Here is a 12,500-nt window from a genome sequence, read left to right on the forward strand (position 1 = left end):
GGAAACACCCATGCACACACACTCTAGGGTTGGGTCGACAGCGAATGGCCAATAGTAGAGGTGTGAACCCACACTGGTCTCACAGGTTACGATTATCATGCCATGGATTCGGTTCAATTCATTATCTCGATGCATCACAGTGCATTGACGATGCTTTCCATACACAACTTCATATTTTTCTTCACATATTCTGGTTCTTCTGAGTGTGCCAGTTTAGCTTCAGTTTAAAACACAATTCAGATTTGTTTATTATAATGTGTTAAAGTGTGTCATGTTGGGGGCGTGTCCACAGCTCGCTGATTTAGGGGTGTGTTGCTTCACATGTAGATTAGTTTCAGCTTCCCGCCCAACGTAGCAAGGGGGCGGGGCCATGAGCTCACCCGCTCTGTGTTTGCTACAGAGTCTGACAGGCAGATTGAAAGAAGAAGGAGAGGATCAGCATTCAGTCATACATGTACAACTCTGACACAGACCAAGCAGAGAGTCCAAAATCATTTGTGTCTTTGTACAGTTTTACAGCCAACTGTGTGCTAGTTTCAAGTGCCGAGCTTGTACACAGAAGCTAATAACCACGCACACTGAATTAACTTTGACTGAGGCACCGGATGCGCCGCTCGAAGCCGCGACACGGCACACCAGACACTCTCTGTAGCGCGGCAGAAACATGAAGTGTCCCGAATCGTCGCGCCACGCATTTCATAATTCTAAACAGGTTTCTGCAGCGGTCCGCGGCGCCCAGCCGTCGACTTGAGTGTACCCTGATAGAAACCGATGTTTATAATACTAAAACGCATGCTAGTTAAGATCACAGGGAGCTTCTGGGATCGCGAGAAATGCAAACGGCTGAAGTATAAGGTAGACTCAATGAGAAGTACACATGTTTGCAAACCTACCTAAAGATACAACCAATAATCCTGATTAGAGCGATAATGTGGAGAATATTGATCTTGTGTTGAGCCCAATGAGCCTTACATCTAAAAATAGCGCTAGCGTGTTCCTTTAGTGATATCGCTTCGACTCACGCTGAAAATGGCGGACGTGAATTAACAAACTGAGGATATGATGACGCGCCTGTCAATCACTATTGGTGGGTGGGGGAACTGCACTCCTACGTAAAGTTGCGGTCGGTTTGAAAACCACTCCAATTGGTCCACCGTTTTTATGTTGTTAAACTGAAAAAAAAGCACTGGGTGTGTTTATATCCCCCCAATATGACGCTCTATACACCATACATGCACATATGTCTGTCTAAACAGCTTGAAAAGTAGATTTTTTACCATAGGTGCCCTTTAAATTGAGCGTAAATCAACTGCACAGATGTAATATAGTGATATGAGCCACCGTGTCGCCCGTTTATAAGCATAACATTTTAAATTCAGCAAAGTAAAATAAAGCTCATTTGAACAATTTAATAGTTAAAGGAGGAAACTGTAAATAAAGCATGTTGAAGTTAACACAATAATATGAAGTAGGCACACATCTGATTTGAACACTGATGATAATCATGTGTTTTATACTGTTTTCTGAAGGATCATGTAACTGCAGTATTGATGCTGAAAACACAGCTTTAAGTGGCTGAATTAAATGACACTTTACTGTATATTACTGTCACACATTCATACTTCTCTAATTACAGTGTTTCTGATCTGATTCATCAGGCTTAATAAGCAGAGGAGGCTTTATTGGACGACAGACTGACCCGAACACTGGAACAGTAGCGAGAACTGACGGTGAATAAATCAGATGCTGACTCAGCATTCAGACACGCTTCATCATCTGAACACAAACACACACTCTTACAATCATCCACAGACCTTCACTCACATTCAGCACAACTGCAGAGTTCAGAGAGTTCATGAGTGAGACCTTCACTCCAGACCATGTCCACACACACACACACACACACAGATCAAAAGAAAACACTTCACACACACACACACACACACATAAATATCATAATACGTTTCACACATATTTGCACGCGTATGCAGAGATGCAAACGCATGCACACCAACACACACATGCATGCACGCAAACACACACCCACGCATGGAAACACATGCACGCACAGATAGACACATGCACGTAGTCGCATACATGCACACACACACACACCCATGCACGCACAATCACATTTTTCCCAGGACTGGGTTGCGGCTGGAAGGGCATCCGCTGTGTAAAACATATGCTGGAATAGTTGTTGGTTCATTCCGCAGTGGCGACCCCTGATAAATAAGGGACTAAGCTGAAGGAAAATGACTGAAGATCTTACTTTCATCGTCTGGCGTTTGGAGTAACTCTAGCTTCAGTGTTCCACTATGAGAAATGATGACTGTACATCATGGGGTACACTTAAAGGGACAGTTCACCCAAAAATGATCATTTACTCACTGTTTACTCTCCGTCAAGTGGCTCCAAACCTTTTTCTTTATTCCGCTGAACATGAAATATGATATTTTGAATAATGCTGAAAACCTGTAACCATTGACTTCCATTGTAGAAGAAACAAATACTACGGAAGTCAATGGTCTCCAGCATTCTTCAAACTATCTTATTTTGTGTTCAAGAATTTCATAAAGCTTTGAAGCAAGTAAAAGAGGAGTCAATTATGACAGAATGTTCATTTGTAGCTGAGCTGTCGCTCTAACTATAAATAAAAACCTGCCAAACAAGCATTGCTGCTCAGTGCTCACCTCTTGAAGGTCTCGGCGGGGTTTCTCTCACACTCTCCCGGTTGCAGTGCACTCTGGATCGCCGGCTCTCTCAGTTTCTCCTTGTAATCCGGGACGAGTCCAGACTGGCAGATCTGGGTCACCAGACCCCGAACGAACCCACTGACGCACAGCGTTTCAGCATCCTCAGCCCGGCAGAAGTGGAAGGCCAGGCAGTGCTGGTGCAGGCCGCGGTGGAGCCCATGAGCAGAGCTGGGCCACAGTAACTCCGAACACAGAGCCGTTTTCCCACTTCCAGGACCGCCGACCAGCAGGACGCCCCACGAGCTGCTCTTCCCAGCCACAGACGGAGGCCCAGCAGTAGGCTGGAGCGGCTCCTGGGCTCCCGGAGCGCTCAGACTGCTGGTTTTCTCCTGAACGCAGTGCTGGATCTTGTGGAAAACCCACTCGCGGCAGTAGAAGCGCTTGCCCTGCAGAAGGCTGGTCTGAGCCATGATCCGAGTCGATTTTGATGCTCAAACCGATGGTCAGACGTTTCTGGGCATGCTCAAACCCTCAGAGGGCGTCTGCACAGACACCCGTTCACCATGAGGAGGAGTCCAGCACTCTACAGGGCCAGCTCTGCATCACATCCATCCACATCTCTCATAGTGAGGCTCTAATGGGCTGATGAAACACCCTGCAACAAACACAGACAGCATTATCGGCTGTGTTTCAATCTAAACATGCAAACAATCTGAAACATGGGTGCAAATCAATCTAAATGTATGAGTATATTACACACAGACTTTAATATTCCGATATATTGTGCAGCCCAAGTAGACAGTGCAATTGAATATGCTTATATCTAATAATATCATTAACATCAATTCCTCTGTTGACATTTTCAGATGGTTATGATGGCAATGGGTTTGGCTCCCAGAAGAAGAATAACTGACCCGTTGAACAGTAAACACCACACACAGGAATATAAACAAACTCATTAAAACCGTAAAGCATATACATTTACAGGTACAAGTTCAACAATTATTTTATGGGTCTATTATATTAAAAATCCAGCATTTCTCTATTTCATTTTTATTTTTATTTGCGTTTAATTAATTAATTAATTTTCATCATCTTGCTTTTGGAGTAACTCTAGCTTCAATGTCCTGCTTGAACATGCTTTGAGATGCTCTTTATCTATAAACATTAATAACATCAATTTCTCTGTTTACATGTTCAGTTGGTTCTGACTCCCAGAAGAATACACTGACCCGATGAACAGTGTACACACTGAACGCAACACTGTTTTAAGCTGCTGTAGATAAAAACTGCAAGCATTGATATATAACATGCTGTTTTCAGATTCCTTTTTCGGGATTCAACTTTTTTCCATTGCCAAAATTTTCCTTTAAAAAGCAACACTTTTACCCAACAAATAAGTCACATTTTGACTTTATCTCTATGCAAACTGAGCGAGTGCCATCCTGTAGAGATCAGCCTACCTAGACAGCATCTCTGGCATCACGCACACACACAAGCATTTTGGCCAGCAATCAAAAGAGCAACGAACCTCTCAAACATATGCAAACACTGAGCCATCAGTGAGACAAGCAGCAAAAACCAAAAATACCAGGCCAGCTCGTGAGTCAGTAGCAATCTGGCCAGAACCATAGGTAAGAGTATAGATTTGTGCTGTCCTAAAAAGTTCTGTTGCATGGGTTTATTTTGCTATTGATAAAAATGCTGATTTTTTTTATAGCAAAAACATTAATAGGATATTAAGTAAACATTATGCTACATGAACACATTCTGTAAATGTATTAAGCACATCAACTTACTTTCTGATCATGTGCATTGATAAGCACTTCATTTAGACAACTTCAAAGGAGATTATCTCAATATTTAGATTTGTTTGCACCCTCCAGATTTATCTCTGCTAAATATTATCGCTACAAAAACAAACGTAATGTTGCATTAATATGTATTAGGCAAAAAAAGAATAGACAAAAATGCATTTTTATGCCAAAAAATAATTATGATATTAAATAAAGATCATGTTTTATAGATTTATCACTGTAAACACATCAAAACTTACTTTTTGATTAGTAATGTGCATTGCTAAGCACTTCATTTTATCAAGTCAATTTACTGTGACCTTTTATGTGAAGCTACTTTGGCACAATCTACGTTGTAAAAGCGCTATACAAATAAAGGTGAATTGAATTGAATCAAGTTTAAAGGCGATTATCTCAATATTTAGATTTGTTTACACAGTCCAGATTAGCAAACGTTTTAGATCTCTGCCAAATATTATCCTAACAATAAAAAATATGATGTTGCATGGGTATTTTTTTTGCAATAGCCAAAAAATGTGTTGATTTTTGCATTTCATGACATTATTATAAAATGATATTAAATACTGATCATGTTTCGTGAAGATATATCGTAAACGTATTACTGTAAACACATCAAAACTTCATTTCTGATAATGTGCATTGCTAAGCACTTCATTTAGACAAGTTTAAAGGCGATCATCAATATTTGCACACTTCAGATTTTCAAACAGCTCTGTTAAATATTATCCTGGCATGGAAAGTTTGTTCATTCAGCTTTCATGTTTTGGAAAAAAGTACTCTTATGACCAGGATCACAAATGTTGTTCAAGGAATCAAGAGGGCCACAATAATACTGGATGCTGCTTAAATTTATGGCACGAAGCCAATATTTCCTAATGGACTGTCGCTAATAAACCAACAAATTCAGTCTTCACAGAGAACCGCAGTTACTACTGTAAAATCACTGTAAACCTTGGACTTGCCCCAAATAGTGACATTTCTTCGCACTAATTTCGAAAACAGCAGCGTTAGCACTTAGTTAATGGAGTTTTGCTGTGTAAGAATAAGCAGTGCACTAGTTATAAGTGAATTGTTTTGACGGAACTGTGAGGGGTCTTGGGTTTAAATCCCCATCATAACAAAGGCTTTCAAACACAAACCAGAACCCGACAAAACAACCTACAGTATCGGGTCACATGCAGCCCAGAAGAACTGAGGTAAAGTCGGTTTTATATTCGCACAATCGTTCATTTTTGAACAACTTGTGACACAATCTCTATAGTTGTACTTTGAATATTAGGTCTGAAATCACATGTAAATATGACTTTAAATCAACATTAGCACTATTTAATTGAATGTAAACAATGTTGTACTTCGATAGTCATTGACTGCTAATATAATTTCACTATTTAGTATTTAGCAAAGAACACTTTTGTGAAATTAGCCTGTACTATTAAGGAGAAATACCGAATGTGTGAACATAAAACCAACTTTACCTCAATACATACAGCCGTCCCGAGCTCCGCCCGTCCCGGGTGACAAAGACTCTCAGTGCGCGCACACACACGCGCGCGCGCACACACTTCAGTCTCCCTTTAAAAACATGTAGTTAATACGCGTCGATTGAATTGACGGTTATTTTTACCGTTTGCCCTGAATGCGAGCGACGCGACGCAGCGGAACGCTCGCGTTACATTCGGCAACAAGCGTTGCGTTGATCATAATGGAAGCGTTCCAGCTCGTCGCGTCGCGTCGCGTCGCGTCACTCGCGTTCAGTTATACGCGGTGACTCTGAGGAACTTCATCTGAACGCGGTAGATATTTAATAAATCTCTTACCTCCGGCGCCTCCGTGCGCGCAGATTTCATGTCTCCTCCAAACCGAAACTATCTCGCGGCGGTGTTCTGTCGTTATTCCCGTGCGCGAATCTTCCGTTCACATTTTCCACTCGGTTTGTGTGTCGGTTTGTTCTGCGAGCTCCTCCCGCAGACCGAGGCTCCGCCCACTGAGGCTGACTAGCGCGCGTAGGATGATGGGACATGCAGTTCTATCATATATTCTGTAGGAATGCGCATTAAAAATGAGCCACAACACCCCTTTGAAATGATTATTTATCATACACCCTGCAATAAAATCACATCCCTACTAACTTTTCCAGCCTTTGAAATGTTTTGTAGCCGAGAACAAATAAATAAGGAATGTCTGTCCGTCTGTGTGTGCTCATTGCAGAGACGTCACTGTAGCTGTTCTCCTGTCTGTGACCTCTGAGCTGTAAAGGACAAAGGTTAATGATGCTCTGACCTTTAACCTGTGTGGTGTCACCAGCGCTGTTAAACCAGAAAACCTTTGTGTCTTTCTGCTGTTTTGTGTTCAGCTCAGGCTTCAAAATAAATCATTTAGAAATACGTGTATATATTTGCGGTGGCGCAGTAGGTAGTGCTGTCGCCTCACAGCAAGGAGGTTGCTGGTTCGAGCCTCGGCTGGGTCAGTTGGTGTTTCTGTGTGGAGTTTGCATGTTCTCCCCGTGTTGGCGTGGGTTTCCTCCGGGTGCTCCGGTTTCCCCCACAGTCCAAAGACATGTGGTACAGGTGAATTGATGAACTAAATTGGCCGTAGTGTATGAGTGTGAGTGAGTGTGTATGAGTGTTTCCCAGCAATGGGTTGCAGCTGGAAGGGCATCCGCTGCGTAAAACATGTGCTGGACAAGTTGGTGGTTCATTTCGCTGTGGTGACCCCAGATTAATAAAGGGACTAAGCCAAAAAGAAAATGAATGAATGAATGAATGTATATAGAGTTAAAGTCAGAATTATTCAACCTCCTGTAAATTTCTTCCTCAAAATATTTCCTAAATGATGTTTAACAGATTCAAGAATTTTTCACAGTATTTCCTCTAATATTTTTTCTTCCAGAGAAAGTCTTATTTGTTTTATTTTGGCAAGAATAAAAGCAGTTTTTAAACCCATGTTAAGGTCAATATTATTAGCCCTCCTAACAATATTAGTTTTGGATTGTCTCCAGAACAGACCACTGTTATTCAATGACTTGAGCCAGACAGAATCTGCCTACACTATTTCTGCTGAGAATTTTGTAAAAAAATCAGTGGATTTATGTGGACTGATTTTAGGAGTATCATAACTAATAACTTAATAAATGAAATAAATAATAATACAATTTTAATTTTTATTTAAAGTGCACCAAGGTTACCCCTTTTTCCAGATTTAATAGAAGTGTTTTGTGTCTCCAGAATGTGTCTGTAAAGTTTCAGCTCAAAACACCCATCAGATCTTTTATTATAGCTTGTATTGACCTCAGTCTTCAATGCGGAAGTGCGCTTGTTTTAGCGATTGTTTTAGAACTTCCGATTCAGCTGCCAATGAGAGAAATGACTAGGAATAATAAACGGCAGAAAACGGTCACACTACTCACTCTACAAACAAGTGTTTGCATGACAATACAGACAAAGCAGAATAATATAATAAGAAAACATCAGTTTGCAACATCAAGCAGCAGATCGAGCTGTTTATAACATCTAAAAATGAATGGAAGTGAATGAGAGCGGAAGCCTCCAGCCAAAATGATTCAAATGGCTGCGCCCGCTCGTACATGGAGAATAAAGTGAATAAGTTTCTATAAGTCTGAAAACCGCTCCAATTGGTCCACTGTCTTTATGTTGTTAAATTGAAAACTGGATGTGTTTATATCAGCCCAATATGACGCTCTATACACTATACCTACACACACGTCTGTCCAAACAGCCTGAAAAGAAGACCTTTCACCATTGATATAATGTTTACAATTCAAATCCAATTAGATCCACTTATTTGGTAAACAAAGCAAGTCTCTCATATAGTTTATCTACTGAAAGACAGAAAATATAACTTTACACACTGTATTAAACATAAATAATATGAAGATTTTAATATTACTATTATTAGACCACAATAATATTAGTGAAATTAATTAACAAAACAGAACAGATATAAATTTACACACATTTACACAAGTAAATACACAGACTGAGTGATGGGCTGAAAATCTGCAGATTTCTGTGAGCGCAGATTCTGTGTGGACCTAATAATGACCTGCCTAATTACCCTAACTTTACACACTGTGTGTGTATGTTTGTGTGTGTGTGTGTCTAAGTATGCTAGTGTGTGAGTATGTTTGTGAATGTGTGTGTGTTTGTTTCTGTGCACATGCATGCTTGTGTTTGTAACCATGTGTGTGTGTGTGTGTGTGTGTGTGTATGTGCATGCAGTGGAGTCCAAGTGTGTTTAATGTTTTCAGCATGCATGTGTGTGTGTCTGTGCATGCGCCTTTTAGTGTGGGATTGTATGCATGTATGTGTGTGTGTGTTTAGGTCCATGCACATACATGTGTGGATATTTGTGTACATTTGTGTGTGTGTGTGTGTGTGTGTGTGTATGTGTGAGTGCATGCATGTTTGAGTGTTTATATGCAGGTATTTGTGTGTGTTTATGTCCATGCACATACATGTGTGCATATGTGTGTGTGTGTGTGTGTGTGTGTATGTGTGAGTGCATGCATGTTTGAGTGTTTATATGCAGGTATTTGTGTGTGTGTTTATGTCCATGCACATACATGTGTGCATATGTGTGTGTGTGTGTGTGTGTATGTGTGAGTACATGCATGTTTGAGTGTTTGTATCCACGCATGTGTGTGTGTGCCTGTGCGCATACATGTGTATGTGTGTGTTTGTGCACATGTTTATGTATGTGTGTGTGTGTGTGTGTGTGTGTGTGTATGTATGTGAGTGTTTGTGCACATGTGTATATGTGTGTGTGTGTGTGTATGTGTGTATGTATGTATGTATGTATGTGAGTGTTTGTGCACGTGTATGTGTGTGGGTGTGTGTGGGTGTATGTATGTTAGTGTTTGTGCACATGCATGTTTGTGTGTGTATGTTTGTGTGCAGTTTTTGTGTGTGTATGCTTGTCTGTGAGCATGCATGTGTGAGACAGTCTGCAGTGGAGTGTGTGTGTGTGTGTGTGTGCACATGCGTGTGTTTGTGGCCGTGTATGTTTGTGTGTGTATGTGTGCATGCATGTGTGAGACACGATCTGCAGTGGAGTTTAGGTGTGTGTGTGTTGAATGTTTTCAGCATGCATGTGTGTCTGCGCACATGCATGCTTGAGTGTGTGTTTGTATGCATATATATGTGTGTGTGTGTTTATGTCCATGCGCATACATGTGTGCATATTTGTGTGTACATTTGTGCGCGCATGCACGTTTAAGTGTTTGTATGCATATGTGTGTGTGTGTGTGTGTGTGTGTGTGTGTGTGTGTGTGTGTGTGTGTGCGCATACATGTGAGTGTATGTGTACATGTGTCTGTGTGTTCATGCGTGTTTGAGTGTGTGTTTGTATGTGTGTATGTATAAGAGTGTGTTTGTGAGCATACATGTGTGTGTGTGTGTGTATGTATGTGAGTGTTTGTGTGAATTGATGTGTGCGTGTGTGTGTGTGTGCATGTATATTTTTTATGCGTGTATGCTTGTCTGTGTGCACGCACGTGTGAGTAAGAGTCTGCAGTGGAGTGTGTGTGTGTGTGTGTGTGTGTGATATCAGCAGTCTCTGGGCTCCTTCACCCTGAACACTGTGTGTGTGTGCGCGCGTGTGTGTGTGTGTTTTGTCTGCTGCAGCTCAGATTATATCAGTGTGGAGACAGAACGCTTCAGCTCCTCTAACAGCAGTGTGAACACACACACTTTCTCACTGCCGCCGCTGCATTCACACACTCCTCGAGTCTCTTTGGTGTTTATGTGATATTCATCTACACACTCGCGCTCCTCCAGTAATGTGATCTTGCTTTCAGCACATTTAGAAACACACAGAATCTTCTGGATCATCAGAAACTCATCTCAGTGTTCAGAACACTCACACGCTCCAGAAATCAGACACTCAGATATATGAAGACTCTTTAAAGCTCCTGTCAAATCTGCATCATTACTGGATGTTCGATGTAATCTCAAGTGAAACATGAAGAGAGGGCGGGGCATAGAGTAGCTCCTCCTCTTTTAAAAACAGCCAATAGCGTGTTGTGTGTTTTTCTTGTGGGTTAAGCTCAAGCGCATCAAATGAAAAGCCAATGAGAAGAAGGGGGCGGGGCATGTCAGACAATAGAGAGCATTTGATTGGTCAGAAGATCTGATGAGAAACTGAAGTATGAGACGACGGCAGAAAATGGTTGATTCATTTAGGAGGACGTGAAAAACTGCCAACTTTGGATGTTTATATTTTCTTAACACAGATTACTGCACATTTTTTGTTAAGTATTAAATATTAAGTGAGCATAATGTGTGTTATTTTATATGTTTTAAGCTTACATATTGTTTGTTCAATGGTGGGCTGTTCTAAACAGGACAACTAGAGATTATTAACTAATGTTATTCCTTTTCATTTTACAAATGTCTCATTATAACCTCTACAAACTCTTGGAATACGACTATATGTTTTGCTTTATTCAATTTTCACTCCAATAATTAACTATTAAATAAATAAACATTTGAAAACAACAGTGCAAACGAAAGAAAAAGCTGATGAGAACATTAGAAAAAGGTTTATAGAAGAGTTTCATTAATGGTGTTGTCATTCGCTCAAAAGTATCATCAAAGACGTCTGAGCATCCGCAGCGAGGAAGTGAATTAATCAGCGTTTAATCAACATTATATTTGGTGTTTTTTCCTTGAAATTTAACAGGGGTCATTTAAACACATTCATTTTCCTTTAACTTCCACAGCGGAATGAACCGCCAACTATTTCAGCATGTGTTTTACACAGCGGATGCCCTTCCAGCTGCAACCCATCACTGGGAAACACCCATACACACTCATTCACTAAGACCAATTTAGTTAATCAATTCCCCTATAGCACATGTGTTTGGACTGTGGGGGAAACCGGAGCACCCGGAGGAAACCCACGCCAACACGGGGAGAACATGCAAACTCCACACAGAAACACCAACTGACCCAGCCGAGGCTCAAACCAGTGACCTTCTTGCTGTGAGGCCACAGTGCTGACCACTGAGCCACCGTGCCACCTATTGTTTGTTCCATGGTGGGCTTTTTTTAAACAGGCCAACAAGAGACTATTAACGATTATAAACTAATATTATTCCTTTTCATTTTACAAATGTCTCATTAAATTGCTACCAATTTTAGGAATAATAATCATATTATAATATATAATAATAACAATTATATATGTAAAAGATATAAATAAATAAAGATAAAAATGGTGAAGCGGTGGCACAGTGGGTAGCACAATCGCCTCACAGCAGGAAGGTTGTTGGTTCAAGCCTCGGCTGGGAGAGTTGGCATTTCTGTGTGGAGTTTGCATGTTCTCCCATGTTGCCGTGGGTTTCCTCCAGGTGCTCCGGTTTCCCCCACAGTCCAAACACACGCGCTATAGGGGGAATCGGGTAAGCTAAATTGTCCGTAGTGTATGAGTGTAAATGAGTGTATATGGATGTTTTCCAGTGATGGGTTGCAGTTGGAAGGGCATCTGCTGTGTAAAACATATACTGGAATAGTTGGCGGTTCATTCCGCTGTGGCGACCCCTGATTAATAAAGGGACTAAGCTGAAAAGAAAATGAATGAATGAATGAAAAAAAACACATATATATTGCAGAGATGTTATTCGCTCAAAAGTATCTTCAAACATGTCTGGGCAACAGCAGTGAAGAAGTGATTTAATCAGCATTTAATTAACATTATATTGGCGGTTCATTCCGCTGTGGTGACCCCAGATTAATAAAGAGACTAAGCCGAAAAGAAAATGAATGAATGAATATTTCGAAAGAAAGACATATTCTCGAAATTGAATGAGTTTATATTTTTAATATTTGTTTTTTGAAATGCAACAATTTCAATAATAATTTATAAGCGATTTTAATCAACGTTTATTCAACATTATATTTGGACTTTGTTCCTGACATTTAATAGTGATTTTTCTCTGAATACAAAAAAAAATCTCAATTTTATGAGC

The 12,500-nt window shown here is 40.6% G+C and overlaps 1 protein-coding gene across 1 annotated transcript in view; it reads right to left on the minus strand.

Annotated features, from left to right (window-relative positions):
* ankrd50 (ankyrin repeat domain 50) overlaps nucleotides 1–6,463 on the minus strand; it is a 32,477-nt gene extending 26,014 nt beyond the window's left edge. The window contains exons 1-2 of the mRNA XM_056471686.1: nucleotides 6,331–6,463; nucleotides 2,694–3,351 (exon numbers count right to left, since the gene is read on the minus strand). Of these exons, the coding sequence (XP_056327661.1) occupies nucleotides 2,694–3,166 (473 nt within the window). The 5' untranslated portion in view covers nucleotides 3,167–3,351; nucleotides 6,331–6,463. The remainder of the gene's footprint in view (nucleotides 1–2,693; nucleotides 3,352–6,330) is intronic.
* Between the last annotated feature and the right edge of the window lie 6,037 nt (nucleotides 6,464–12,500).

The sequence above is a fragment of the Danio aesculapii genome, chromosome 14, assembly GCF_903798145.1.
Source record: "Danio aesculapii chromosome 14, fDanAes4.1, whole genome shotgun sequence".
Taxonomy (NCBI): Eukaryota; Metazoa; Chordata; class Actinopteri; order Cypriniformes; family Danionidae; genus Danio; species Danio aesculapii.